The 13,674-nt window shown below is 38.1% G+C and overlaps 2 protein-coding genes and 1 long non-coding RNA gene across 3 annotated transcripts; 2 read left to right on the top strand and 1 right to left on the bottom strand.

Moving 5' to 3' along the window:
• Positions 1-487: 487 nt before the first annotated feature.
• Positions 488-4,139, top strand: LOC122822635. Its single transcript, XM_044101481.1, has 3 exons — positions 488-685; positions 2,996-3,082; positions 3,271-4,139. Exons 1-3 carry the CDS (start codon positions 612-614, stop codon positions 4,130-4,132), a joined length of 1,023 nt encoding a protein of 340 aa, XP_043957416.1. The 5' UTR covers positions 488-611; the 3' UTR covers positions 4,133-4,139.
• LOC122822636 lies at positions 2,947-7,623 on the bottom strand. The gene is made up of 4 exons (XR_006369177.1): positions 7,580-7,623; positions 6,957-7,026; positions 3,838-4,121; positions 2,947-3,755 (listed from the first exon to the last, which is right to left on the bottom strand). It is a non-coding gene; the product is annotated as an uncharacterized LOC122822636 (long non-coding RNA).
• Positions 7,624-7,749: 126 nt separating this feature from the next.
• LOC122822634 lies at positions 7,750-13,650 on the top strand. The gene is made up of 4 exons (XM_044101480.1): positions 7,750-7,855; positions 8,298-9,040; positions 10,573-10,736; positions 11,232-13,650. The coding sequence occupies exons 2-4, from the start codon at positions 8,324-8,326 to the stop codon at positions 12,151-12,153; spliced, it is 1,803 nt and encodes a 600-aa protein (XP_043957415.1). The 5' UTR covers positions 7,750-7,855; positions 8,298-8,323; the 3' UTR covers positions 12,154-13,650.
• Positions 13,651-13,674: the final 24 nt, after the last annotated feature.

Below are 13,674 nucleotides of genomic sequence, written 5' to 3'. Positions count from 1 at the left end.
AAAGATTCATTTTCAGCCTTTATCTGACTTCTGGTTCCTCTGACTAAACAATAAATAAATGTTTTGTTGCAATTATATAATATAGTATTATTTTCTATTCATAGAATAAACACAGAAATTAATTTATTCTGAGTTGAACAGAAAAAAACATGATTTAACTTCTTATTTTCAACAAAATGTTAATAATAAGAAAGTAAAACTGTTTTCTTCTTCAAAGATTTAAATAAAGTTAGGGAAACACCCACGGGGTTTTTTCCACTGTCTGATCCGTTTTGCTTTCATAAACATTTTATGAGACAATAGCAGCTCCAGGTTTTCTCTTCAGACTCACCTGGGAGGTAAGAAGCAGTCGGACTGCAGCCTGTCTTTAACAAACTTTATTTTTCTTCTGCCATTTTTTAATCAGTCTATTTTTGTTGATACATTTTGCCTCATATTGAGACATTAACATTAATATTCAGAGTAATGTTAGTAATATTGTCTCCTTTATGTCACCCTGAGATGATTATTCTTCAAGGTTTTTGTTCATTATTTAGATATTTACTGATGTATGAACTGATGTAAACATTTATTCAGCTTGTTTTCTTGTGTTTCCTGATGAAAAAACAGTCATGAGTGATTTTTACCTTCACAACCTGATTTCGCTTTCTGCTGCGATGGAGGAGCTGGAACGACTGCAGCATCTGTGAGTTTATGCAAACATTTGATTTTAAACGCTTCAAATAGATCTAAAAACAACAATAAACTCTGTGCAATATGAAAATATGGTGATCTAAACATATGCTACATTTATTTTGTTTTATTTTATTATTTTACACACAAACATCCTCTTTATGTCTGGAATTAGCACTTATATAATTAAATTTCTGAGTTAAAGTTTATCATTATAAACGCAGCTCTCTGTCTCCCTCTGGTGGTTAAATAATGAAATAAACACCCGGAAGTTCTGACGTTTACAAGCAGAACAATAAACCTGATTCAGCAGAAAAAGTACAGAAATTGATTTGAAAAAAATGTAAAAAAAATAACAATTAAAAAATAAATAAATAAATAAATAAATAAATAAATAAATAAATAAATAAATAAATAAATAAATAAATAAATAAAGAGATTTGACTGGCACAAAAAATAAATAATCTGCTGGGAACCAGGAAAATTAAAGACTTTAAGAAGTCTGTGTTTACATGAAATGTAAAACATTACCTCATTAACTGAAATATAAAGTCCATAATTAAAGAAACCTTTAAAATGATCCTGGTAGTCTGATCTCCAGAGGAACCAACAATGAAAAGGATCCATTTGCGGTGGACATCTTCTGCTTAAAATATGTTTTTATGAGCGTTTTCAGCGACGAAGCTTTAACCGAAACAGAAAACAAATGAATGCAAAACTGTGACGTCACCAAACCAGAGGAGGAGCTTCTGTCATCATAAAAATGTCTTTGAGTCATCTTCAGCAGATGTAATCATAACATAAAGCCTCTAATTTAATCTATAGAACATGTAATCTATCAGATTTAAAGGAACTGTGCTGGTAAATGTCACTCAAATCATTTAAATAAGCATTTCAGCATAAGCATTAATCGCTGCTCCTTTCGTTCAAATAAGGACTTGGCATTTAAATTATTAAAGTTTATTGATACTTTTACTAGACACGCCTGATGATCAAATACAGGGATGTTATGCATTTTGACCTGAACTGAATGAAAATGGTTCCTACACAGCAGCCTTGGGGGACGCCACAAATAAAACCGAGCGCAGATGAAAAGTTATTTCTTTAAAGTTTAATTTGACCAACAATAATCAAATAACTCATAGCAAGTTCCTTTAAAACTGTTTAACACAAACGTCCAGCCTGGAAACCTGAAGTAGAACATTTTTTTATTGTTAAAGGAGGGAAAATAAAAAGTTTAAACCAGATGGATTTACAAACAGAAAGGAGCATCCAGTCTGAAAACCATCCGGATCTGGAACAACCTTCAGTTCACGCCCAGCTGTCAGAGGAAATCCCCTCTGTTATTGTTACAGCATGAAAACAGGGATTTGTAAAACTTTCCCCTAATTGTGAAACTTCGTCAGGCTCCTCCTCTCCAGGACACAGAGACAAACAAACAGCCCATTTAAAAAGAAGTCAAACTCTCCTTTCTGCTTTTGGTCTTTTTAGGGAAACTTTAGGGGATTCTTCTTATATTTCTATTGCAAGACTTAAAGCAAAATGTATATTTCAATTATCAACCTTACAGATCCTGTTGATATCGATTGTGTTGCCAGACACTTCCACCAGGGGGCAGAGTAGAGGCAGAGCGGCTTTCCCCTGGCAGGACCGAAAACTGAAATTATAAAAAATATATGTATTTATATAGCCGTATATTATGGCTATTGCGAATCTTCAACTTTTCAAATTCAGAAAACTGAAAATTTCTGAGATTGTTCTCAAAATAAAAGAAATTTTAAAATTAGTTTTACCTGGTTTTATTTGCAGGATATTCCTGAGATTAATCTCAACCTTTTAGATTTTTTATTTTTTTTTGTATTTTATTCACCTCTTTTACTCCATGTAAGGGAATTATAAAATGATCCAAATATGCTGTTGTATATTTGTTGGCAGATGATAAAAAATAACAGAAACCGTTTTAGAGACGTTAAAAATTAACTTTAGACAGCAACATCTGCTTCATACTCCGTCATGTTTGCCTGGATTCACCTTGAACACATTAAATGAAGTTTGGTGAAACCTGAACAATAAATACATGCAACACACCTTATGTGATGCAGACATCGAAAACATGGACAAAAAGTCTTTAAATCCAGTTTTTCTATCTTTACAGTAAAATGTGAGAAACTAAGCTGTTTTTAAGATTTTTGGAGTCACATATGAGCTGTTTGCTCTGCTCTGTGGTCAAGTTTTGATTTATACATATGAAACAATATACAGAATAAAAAAAGTCAGTAACAATCCATTTGTATTTTTGTGCTTTTTTGCGGTTGGGTCACAGAAACAACCAGATTATCTGGACTTCCTGGCCGTCTTCTGTCCAGACCCGCAGAGCTGCTGCTGTTGGAAAATCACAAAGAGTTTCCAGGTAGGACTGGTTTTCTGATTAATCTGGAGTCTGGGGGTCCAAACTGTGGTTCGGGGGCCATTTGGCCCCAGGTCAACATGTTTGGACACCAATAGGTTTATCTGAGACCGTCCTCCATGTTGGCGTCTCGTTAAAATCGATGCACAGGTTAAAGCTGCAGCTGATGCTCGGTTTGTTGGTTTCTCCAGGAGGAAACGCGTCAGAGGAGTTCATCGCTATGACATCATCACGATTCCCGATGAACGCAGCAGACTGATGACGCTCGCTGTGGAAAACTGTAGCGATCAAATCGTCCTGACGTGGCTGAGAGAAAACTCAGAGTCCAGCACCTTCAGCAAGCTGGCGGACATGTTTAACTTCCTGAAGACACACATCGCTGCAGAGGAGAAGAAGGACCACGGCGACGCAGTGGACGTCGTCTTCATGGCTCATGGATCAATCCGAGACTTCATGATCCCAGCCAGCTGTCTGCTGCCTCTGGCCTCCATCAGGGACGTGGTTCTTTATGCTCCCTGGAATTGCGTCACCTGCAATTTGGGGTACGCCATCGCCACAGGACGACTGCAGCCTCAGCACAGAGTCTTCTACTGCACCAAGAAGCTCGGCTGCACAGTTCCTGATGAAAAACATCGACCCGTGAAGCTACCGGACCGCTGGAACTCAATGAAACAGGCTGGAGACCAGATGATCCCAAACATCTCAGTTAGTCCTCTACGACCAGACGATGGAATCTGGAAAAGATTTGAGTCTCTCACCAAAAAACACGGTTCTGTTGGGAGAAACCGGATCGTGGTTCCGTTCATCTTCCCAGGAAAAGAATCAGACAGCGTCCCGTTCTCTGTGGTCACCTTGGCCCTGTCTCTGGTTCTACTGCAGTCCAGGTTCAAAGCCACCGTCCACCTGGACGCCTGTCTGGGAGACCAATCTGTTGGACAGAAGTTTGATAAAAGCTACCTGGAGCAGCAGTACGCCTGCGCCATCGACGGAACCGGACTGGCGTGTTCTCCTGAGATGTTCAGTCGGGTCCAGTTGAACATCCCTGAGGTTTAAACAGCACACCAAGTTCTTCCCTCCATCATCACAGCACTTTTATTTTCTGAGCATTATAACCTTATATCTGTAGACCTCCAGGTTCTTCACAAACTCACTCTGAAAACTGAGATTTCAGTTTTTAGCAAAGTTAAAAACCCATAAAAAAATCTCATACTCTTTTTATGTGTCTTCGAGACAAACGTAAAGTCTCAGTAACCGTTAGATTTCTCAAGTTTTATAGTTAGATCATGGTGGATGGCATCAATTTAAAAACAAACATTTATCCTCTGAAAAATACAGAATCTTTCCAAGTATTTTGAGTCTAACTTCTACTGGAAATATTTTAGTGTACTTGAGATATGACACAACTAAAAAGTAACTTTTACCAAGATATATGTGCTTGATTTAAGTAAATAATCCTTTAATGTTTATTTAAAAAGTTAAAATCCAGTGGCAGATTATTTTACTTACAACAAGACATTTTTGATGCTATGAGTGAAATAATCTGCCAGTAGAACTGGCACTTAAAGTCCAATATCTTGCTGAAAAGTTACTTGTAAATTAGTTTCATCTTATTTAAATTATACTAATATATTTGCAAAAAAACTAGATCAAAAATACTTGGTCATAGTTTTTTCAGTGCATAAATGTTTCCTGATATTATCCAGAAAAACACAAACAGAGAACTGAACGGGTCTCAGTCCAGAACCCTGTGGAACACCAGAACTGACTGAGTAACGAGTGGAGAAAACACTGTTTACATCTAAAATCCATAAAGACTTGAAGTGATTCTGGTTCTGGTTTAGCTACAGTAAACGGGTCAAATGTGACTAAATTAAATAAAATATAACACTACTGATTTTTTTGTCTGTTTTTGCTGAATTCTTAGTTACTAAACATAATAAAAATGGCATTATAAAACATTAAATTCATGAATCTGTAAAACATATTGCTTAATTTCTGTATTTTCTGGACGTTACCAGAACCTCTGAGTGATTCTGTTGCCTAATAATCTAGTGGATCTATAAGATTTAACCCAAGTTACACAAACTGTGCAAAAAAGTGCAAATAACTGCAGATTTGTAAATGCAATGGGTCTAATAACACATTAAAAACTGTATTAATAATTAGATTTTACTATGTTTGGATTTGAATTCAGATTTATTCATTTAGACCTTATTTATTAATTTAGTCTATTCAAATAGAAAATATAAACTAAAAACTATAAACTTAGTTGGAAAAACATTTAAATTAAAAAAATCTAATTTGACCTTAAGTTAAATATTTTCAATTTTTTTGTATTACGTTGTTTTAAACAACTAAATGTTTAGAATATTTCTTTATTTGTACATCCAACTAGTACTTTAACTCTTCATTGTCTTCATATTATTGGCTACATTTCCATTACCAATGTGAGCAAAACGTTGTCAATATTCCACTAATGTTCATAAAATGATATTTCTTAATTGTGGTGTTTCCATTAAATAAAAACCACAATTACAATCGCATGTCAATAAGTTTGTTTATTCAATAATTATTAAAAAATAACATCCTTATACCACTTCCTGTCTTCTTCTTTGTTGTTTCCAGCTGTAGTAACATCCAGTTATATAAAAATACTGTTTTCATTGCAGTTTTGCAAAATCCAATAATTTTGCAAAACTGTGGGTTTTTGTAAAATTGCCAAGTTTCAATGAAGCACATTTATTTTCACAATTCCAATTTGCTCAATTTTATGGTCAATGGAAATGTAGCAGAGCAAAAACGATGCAGTAATCCAACAGACAGATTGTTTCGCTAAACCCAAACAAATACAGCTGAATAAACTCAGAAGAAAAGAAATTCATAGTTTAGATCAATCTAACCAATCACAACAGTTATTTCTTCTTCATTTCCTTTTAGCCACTTGAGAGCAGCTCTCTGATTGGTCAGACAAGTTGCTGCTAATTTAGGCAGATTTCTGTTGCCACCCAGAACAATAAAAACGTTTCAAAGCCGCAGGTTGCTGTTCACTTTGAGATCCTCTGAGCTCTGCTTCCTGTCTCTGCGTCGCTTCCTCTTGCTGAAACTTGTGAACTTTGGTTGACCCTGCACCCACCCGACACCTGAGATATAAATAAAGACATGAGGCCGGAGCAGACCAGGGATATTCTCTGCTTGTTTTTCTTATGCACGAACTTTCACCTCTTTGAGAAAACAGTTTTTCTACAGCAGCTCTTCAGCTCCTCATCTGTGCCATCTTTCTTTTTCTGCTCATTTTAATCCAATAAAAACTCAGCGTCGTTCAAAGTTGTAATTTAATTATGGCAGCACATGCAGCTGTCATAAAGCGTGGTGGAGAGGTGGCGAGGCAGCAAACGGAAACCCAGGGCGTAGTGAAAAATGATGTTTAATGATGAAAATGTCCACAAAAAACCAGGCAGCACGGCAGAGCAAAAACCAGGGCTCAAAACCGGTAGCAACTGGGTAGCACAAGGACAACAAACGTAGGAAGACGAAACCAGACGTATGAAGACGTAGGACCCGACAAGGACACAGAGACACAGGTGACACTAAATACACAGAGGGCAATCAGGGAACAAGACACACCTGGGAACTAATCAAGGGGAGACGGGACAACACAGAGACTCAGACACACAGGAAACTGAAATAAATACACAGAAAAACATGGAACCTGACAGCAGCAGTATGCTTGCAGTAAATATGTTTCAATTTCCCCCAAGGTAAAATTCAAATATTTGTTTAACATTTTTAAGGCTACAAATGAACTAAAAAAGGATCCAGAGAGAGAACCAGAGTTAAAGAAAGATGACCTCTGTGTGGTTCTGGGACTTTCACTTACTTTTGTTTTCCGGGAAATAGTCTGATCCTGGGAAATGCACAGCCTCAATTCACCATCATGTTTACTGGTTCTGCCAGGAAACAACCAGTTAAAGCTGAACTGGGTTCATTTTTCTCCAGACCACAGAATTAGGACTTTCCTCTAAAATAAATTTATTCTAATTAGTGCTGAAACAATTAATAATGGTTAATCGATTATTAAAATAATCGCCAATTAATTTAATATTTGGTTAATCGTTAACTGGAGTGTACAGAATCTGCACCAACTGTAAATTGCAAAATATGTTTATAATGTTTTTTTTTAATTATTATTATTTCACATAATTTCTTTTAAATGCATAAATTATTTTTGTATTTTTTTTTATGTGAATTTTATTTTGTATGCCTGCTATTTTGAACATCATTTTAAAGACGCAGACGTTATTATTTGAAACAAACCCACATTTCAAATAATTTCCACATTACTGAAGTAAATGGGCCAAAGCTGCTGGTTCTATTCCGAAAGATCTTACAAAAATGAATCATGGCAAAGAGGTAAACTGAATTTAAAGCTGGAACTGAGATGTTCCTTTAGGTAATTCAACAAAAACACGTCTTGAGTTTGACAGCGACACACGTTTGTACCTGTAAAAGTTGTTTGTTCCGAATCTGCAGCGACAGCTTTCAGATTTAAATAGCTATCCAAGAATTTAAATCTGAAATTCTTGGAGAGAGAGAGAGAGAGAGAGAGAGAGAGAGAGAGAGAGAGAGAGACCCCCCTTTGCTCCTCCCACCTCCTGGCTGCAGATCCCCGTTATAAACAGCTGTGCTTCTGACGGGACAATCAACTGGACTTTTCGGAACGTGGAGGCCAGTAACTCTGTGCAGAGTGATCCAACAGAAGCAGAACAGCAACAAACAGTGAGTAAAGTCTGTTTTAGTTCGACTTGTTCCAATCACAGGCGTAAATCCCGTCAGATGTATTAAATACTGACTGAAAAGTCATGACATTGTGGTTTTCTTACATTACTGAACTTGGATATATTATAACTTATTTATATTTTGAACAGTTTTGCCTTAATTATTACTCTGACTCCTGTCTTTCAGTGAATGCCTTTTTTCTTTTAGTTTTTCTCCAATTAATTACTAAAAAAGTTGACAATTATTCCAATAATTATTCAAATTATCAAATAATGGTCACCAAATTTATGTTGCACAGTTTTGCCTTAAATACGACTGTTTACTTTCTACTTTCAGCAAATCCCTTTTTAAACATTTTCTCTAGTTATTGATTAATTGATTACTAAATGAGTTGACAATAATCATGATTAATTGCTGTAATATTTTCCTGCTCTTGCTGCAGATCTCCATCCTCTCTACAGTCTCACCATGGATGCTGCTGATGCTCTTGTATGTAAAGTCAATGAATGGGTGGATCTTCAGAAGAAATGTTCCAGGAAGTTGACCAGCCTGGCGGATGAGCTGGAGGAAGCGGTGAAAGCTGCCAACGTGACCAAAGTCGTCAGCAGCTCGGTGTCGGTGGGGGGAGCAGCTGCCATGACGGCGGCGGGCGTGTTAACGCTTTTGACCGGCGGAGCAGCACTGCCTGTACTGGCTGTAGTGGGAGCTGCGGGAGCTGTGGCTTCTGGGACCAGTGCGCTAACCAGTGTTGGTTCTGATGCTTACAGCGCCAGCAAGTCCAAAGACATCATGGAGGAAGCCCAAAAGGTTCTGGAAGAGCTACAGAGTCTACAACAGGAAATGAAAAACCTCATGAAGTCGCTGAAACGACAAGCCTCCGGCTTCTATCACCCTGGTGGTGCTGCTGGTGGTGGAGATGATGATGATGATGATGGCAACGTTATGGAGTTTTTCATGAGATCAATGGCCAGACAGGAAGGGCTGGATCTCCCCAGCAGCATCATGATCAGAGCGGTTTTTGGGTTACCGCGTATCGACATGTTCAGGAGGATGAAAGCCAGTGACGTTGTGCTTGCAGGGTGTCTTATGATCCTTAGAAGAGTTCTGTTTGCAGCAGCCAAACAAGGAGGGAAGAAAGTGGCTTCTTCTCTGGGGAAAAAAGCAGCTTCAGCAGCAGCTGGAAGTGTAAGTAATAATCTAACAGTAGTAGGAACAGACCTGGTGGCGTTGGGGGGCATCGCTTCCCCACAGTCAGCCGGGCCCCCCAGGACTGGAAGCTGTTTTTTATTATTTTTACCTCAGAGTGGCCAACTTTCTATTATTCCTATCCTGACATGATGCAGTAGGGGCTCCCGAAGTTCCCGTATCTGTTCCCTCTGTCCCCCACACTTTTTTCACAACTGTTTAATCCATTGTTACTCCTAAGGTGTTTTTCCGAGCTGTCTTTAAACGCAGCATGAACATGAAGATACTGGCGCTGGTTTTACACCTGCAACAGAAACATGCTGCTGTTGCTGCAAAACTCTGTGTTAAAATCACGGCAGCAAACCAGCAAAAGGCCAAAACTTTTGCAATTTTCCCCCAAAAACTAACTGAGTTGAATAATTCTGTTGGATTCAGGAAATATTAGCTGATATGAATAAACTTTGGAGTAATGGTACTAATAAGAGTAGTTTTACTGCACTGTACATTTCTTTTACTTCAGTATTATTATTATTATTATTTCTACTCCTACTTGAGTAAACTGATTTTGCATTTAAAGAAATTGGAAATATTAGATTCTGCAACATAATAAGCTAATGTTTGAGCATAATTACTCAACATTTTATACATGCCACTGTTTACATCCTTATTGTTTATTGGTTGTTTTTTTGAGCTCCCTGTTAAACTGCTATGAATCCGCCTCTCCAAGTTAACAAAACATCCTATTAGTTCAGGCAGTCTGTTATTTTTAAGCCACAGAAAAAATAATACTTATGATTTAAAAAAAAAAGAAAAAAAAGAAAAGATTTTTAAATATAAGAAAAGTTTCTAAGAAGTGAACAGAGATGAGATGAAGCCGTTTAGGCAACATGTGTGAGTCTGTCCACACCAGACTAAACTAAATGCATCCTGGAGGAAGACTGGAGCCACACTGAGAAAGATTTAACTTCAGATTGCTAAACAACAATTTCCTCTGTGCATCTTATCAACATGAAGGAATGTATGATGCTCTCTACATTGTAAAAACAAAAAACATCCTGACTCTGTTTGATTCAGTCTAGTTTCCTTGTAGCTTGGACTCAGTTTAATTGTATCAAATTTAATTCAATTTAAATTTAATTTAGTTCAAAACACTTAATAAAAGCAACTTAAACTGAGATGATTTAATTTAGCAACTATAAGAAAAATACTTGGTAAGTTTCTGTGTTTTTGCAGTGCAGCAGACAGAGTCTGATTTTATGGTTTCAGTTGTTTTTGGGGTTTTTAGGCATCAGTGGAACAACTGTTAGTGCAGTGGCATCCTGCATGTTTTAGTTCTCTGGTGGTAGGAAAACCTCCTCAGCAGGTCGATGTTCTTCTTAGGTTTCTAATGAGCCACCATTTGATGCAGGTGTGTTAAACCAGGGGGAGAACTGAAACATGCAGGATGTCGGACCTCCAGGACCCAATTTGGGCTCCACTGTCTGAGTGGTAACAACGGATTAACTCTGTCTAATCAGATGTGTTGTGTTCAGATTGCAGGAGGAGCAGTCGGGCTTTTGTTTTCTGTTCCTGAGCTGGTTAATGATTGCCAAAACCTCGACAACAACGAGACAGAAGCCAGTCAGACTCTGAAGAAAAATGCAGAGACTGTTCTGACCAGCGCAAAGGAGACGGAGAAAGAACTGCAGAAAATAAGGTATGAAAATGACAAAACAATATATTTTAATCTGAGATTAAAAAATATTTTAATCTCCTGTTTGAACTGTCAACTCCTCAGATTTATGTCACTTTAAACATTTTGTACAGAACAAAATAAAATGCCATTAAATCATTGTTCCATTTTACTTTACTTTTTCATCTCTTAAAAGTTGCACAAAACATGGAATCACATTGGGGATTTTAATCCACCTCTTGTTTTATGCCATAATTTCATAATGATTATAAAATCATTTAACTGTTAAAATTTGGATTTAACAAATGATTGTTGAATGTTTGGCAGCTTTGTGAAATTTAAATTTTCCGTCACAAATAGCCAAAAATATTGATGTATGATTTGGAAAAGAGAAACTTCTTTGTTTGAAAATGTTTCACCACAAAGTTGTGTGGGTGCAAGAAAATACAAGAGTATAAAAATGAATTTAAATAGAAACATTTATGCAAAGATAACAGATTTCTTTAAATCTTTTTGCAGAGAAGCTCTTAAGAAGTTGGTGAGAATCAAATTCATCATAGAGAAGGAAAACAGGACCAGAGATGAGAAGAGAGAGCTGATCGACCACGCAATTAATAACACTCCTTACCCGGAGGTTAAACAGTGGTTGAGAGAAAACGCAGAGTCTGATGTCTTCTGCCATCTGGTAAATCTCACCAAATTCATAGCACAAAAGCTGAATGAGGAAGCAGCGAAGAAGAAGAAGGATTGGGAGAGGAAGAAGATTGAGCTGGTCTTCTTGGCTCATGGATCGATTGTGGACTGGAGTCTTCCTGCAATATGTCTGATGCCTCTGCCGTCCATCACAGACGTCCTGCTGTATTCTCCCTGGAACTGCCTCCTGTATCCTGAAGCGGCCTACAGCATCGCTACAGGAAGCATCCAGCCTGGCGACCGGCTGTTTGGATGCACCAATTCAGACCTATGTCCTTTTCCTCCAGCAGCCCATGCAGCATTTAACCTTCCTCATAGCTGGAACTCAATGAGAAACACTGGATTTCAATCTGTCCCCGTCATCATGGTTAGTCCTGTAGCAAAACTAGGAGACGCTGCGTTTGCAGCTTTCACTGCTCTAGCAGCACATTTTGGTGAACCAGCAGCCAACCGGTATCTCATTCCGTTCCTCGTTCCCTTTATCGACGAAGTGCCCTTCTTCATCGTCACGTTGGCCATGTCTCTGGTGCTCTGTTTCGCAGGATATGAAGCCACCGTCCACCTGGCTGCCTGCCTGGGAAAATCATCCAGAAATGCTGTAATGCAGGAGGAGTATCTGAGGGGGCAGTACGCCTACACTGTGGACAACACCGGCATGACCGTTCCAAGAGAAACGATTAGCTGTATATATCGTCCAGTGTTTACTATGTTCAGGGCTGTTTTTGGTGACGAGTCTCCATTCTTTTAATGATTGATCAAGACTTGGAGAACTTGCTGGTCTGAATCACTTCAGACAGCTTGTACAAATTGATCCACTCCTTCAACTTATATGTGTATATGAGAGTCATGATTCTGCAAAACCGCATTGTGCTGGACCTCCTGACAGCCTCTCAGGGAGCTGTCTGCAGCTCATCCTGATGAAGCAGGAACTGGTGGAACTACAGAACTATGTAAACACTGCCGTCCACGGATCCCAGCCTCTTGACTTCATATCCTGGCTCACCCATGTGATTCTTCTTGTGAGACCTCGAAATGCCCATAGACCGTTACATCTGCCCTCTGGATGGACCTCTGTGAGGAACACTGCATTTGTATTTATCCCTAAGATCATGGTTGGTCCTGTAGCAAAAGGAGATAAAGTGTTTGACCAATTCACAGTTCCCTTCTTTGTCATCAGGTTGGCCATTTCTCTGGTGCTCTTTCTCTAAATATTAAGCCATCGTCCACCTGGACGCCTGTCTTGGAAAATCACCCAAAAAGGAAAAAATGCAGGAGGAGAATCTGAGCCAGCAGTACGCCTACACTGAGGACAACACCGCCATGACAGTTCCAGTAGAAACAATCCCTGACGAGACGAAATCGTGTGTAACATGTTTAATTTGGTATTTGGTGATTAGTCTTCGTCTTCCTAAAGGCTAATCCAGACCTGAGGTACGGAAACAGAGAGAGGACATTTTCCTGTATTTATTTTTCTGGACGGTTTTCTCTGGAGAACTGGTTCATTTCCCAATGATTTTTTTTCAAAATAAGTTAATTTCCTGTTTCCTATATATTATTTTTACCAATGGTTTTGTCATGATAAATTAATTTTCCGATGGTTTTCTCAGAGTAAACCTTGAGAAAACATAGTTTGCCATTTAACACACAAACACCAGCTGCCTCTCACAAACCAAAACATCCTGAATCAAAACCAAGAGGATCCAAAGTCTGCAGTTCTAAATCGGACCTCTAACGTCGGCTGAGGACTGAGCTCCAATATTCAAGACAAAGAGGAAGACGGGGAGTCTTCCTGTGTGAAGAGGACGACAGTCATCAGTTGGTAACAGAGGAATCAGAGAAACCCTCAGAGGATGGCAGCCTGAACCATCACACACACTTCCTGCTCCATCACACACACTCCCTGTTGGACCTCAACTCTTCATCACTTCTTGTCCTGCAGCTCTGATTTTGCTCCATCAGTTTCAGACTTATGGAAATTTATTTAGATAGAATTTATTTTGTATTTTGACCATTTGATTCAATATTTTTTCCTGATTTCTGCTGCTGCATCAAGCTGTAACCGACTCTTGCAGAATAATTTCTTACTAATAAAAATCAACCATGAAAAATCTAAAAGATTGTGTTGACATTGAACTTACTGAGTCATGAAGTTTAGCTGAAACTAATGATTGTTTTAATAATCAATTGTTCTGTCTTTTACTCTGACAATCAGATAAAAATTGATACATTCTGCAGATTTTTTATTTAACCACTCAAGCTTTTTAATGCA

Source organism: Gambusia affinis, linkage group LG19 (genome assembly GCF_019740435.1).
Source record: "Gambusia affinis linkage group LG19, SWU_Gaff_1.0, whole genome shotgun sequence".
Classification (NCBI taxonomy): Eukaryota; Metazoa; Chordata; class Actinopteri; order Cyprinodontiformes; family Poeciliidae; genus Gambusia; species Gambusia affinis.
Note: the sequence above shows the minus strand (reverse complement) of the source record. Positions and strands in the feature narration are given on the sequence as shown.

Excerpts from the sequence above, each read along its gene's own strand:
- LOC122822635 (XM_044101481.1), top strand. The coding sequence starts at position 612 with ATGAGTGATTTTTACCTTCACAACCTGATTTCGCTTTCTGCTGCGATG. Across the intron at positions 686-2,995 it reads CTGGAACGACTGCAGCATCT|AAACAACCAGATTATCTGGA; the intron begins GTGAGTTTATGC and ends GTTGGGTCACAG. Across the intron at positions 3,083-3,270 it reads AAATCACAAAGAGTTTCCAG|GAGGAAACGCGTCAGAGGAG; the intron begins GTAGGACTGGTT and ends TGGTTTCTCCAG.
- LOC122822634 (XM_044101480.1), top strand. The coding sequence starts at position 8,324 with ATGGATGCTGCTGATGCTCTTGTATGTAAAGTCAATGAATGGGTGGAT. Across the intron at positions 9,041-10,572 it reads CTTCAGCAGCAGCTGGAAGT|ATTGCAGGAGGAGCAGTCGG; the intron begins GTAAGTAATAAT and ends TGTTGTGTTCAG. Across the intron at positions 10,737-11,231 it reads AAAGAACTGCAGAAAATAAG|AGAAGCTCTTAAGAAGTTGG; the intron begins GTATGAAAATGA and ends ATCTTTTTGCAG.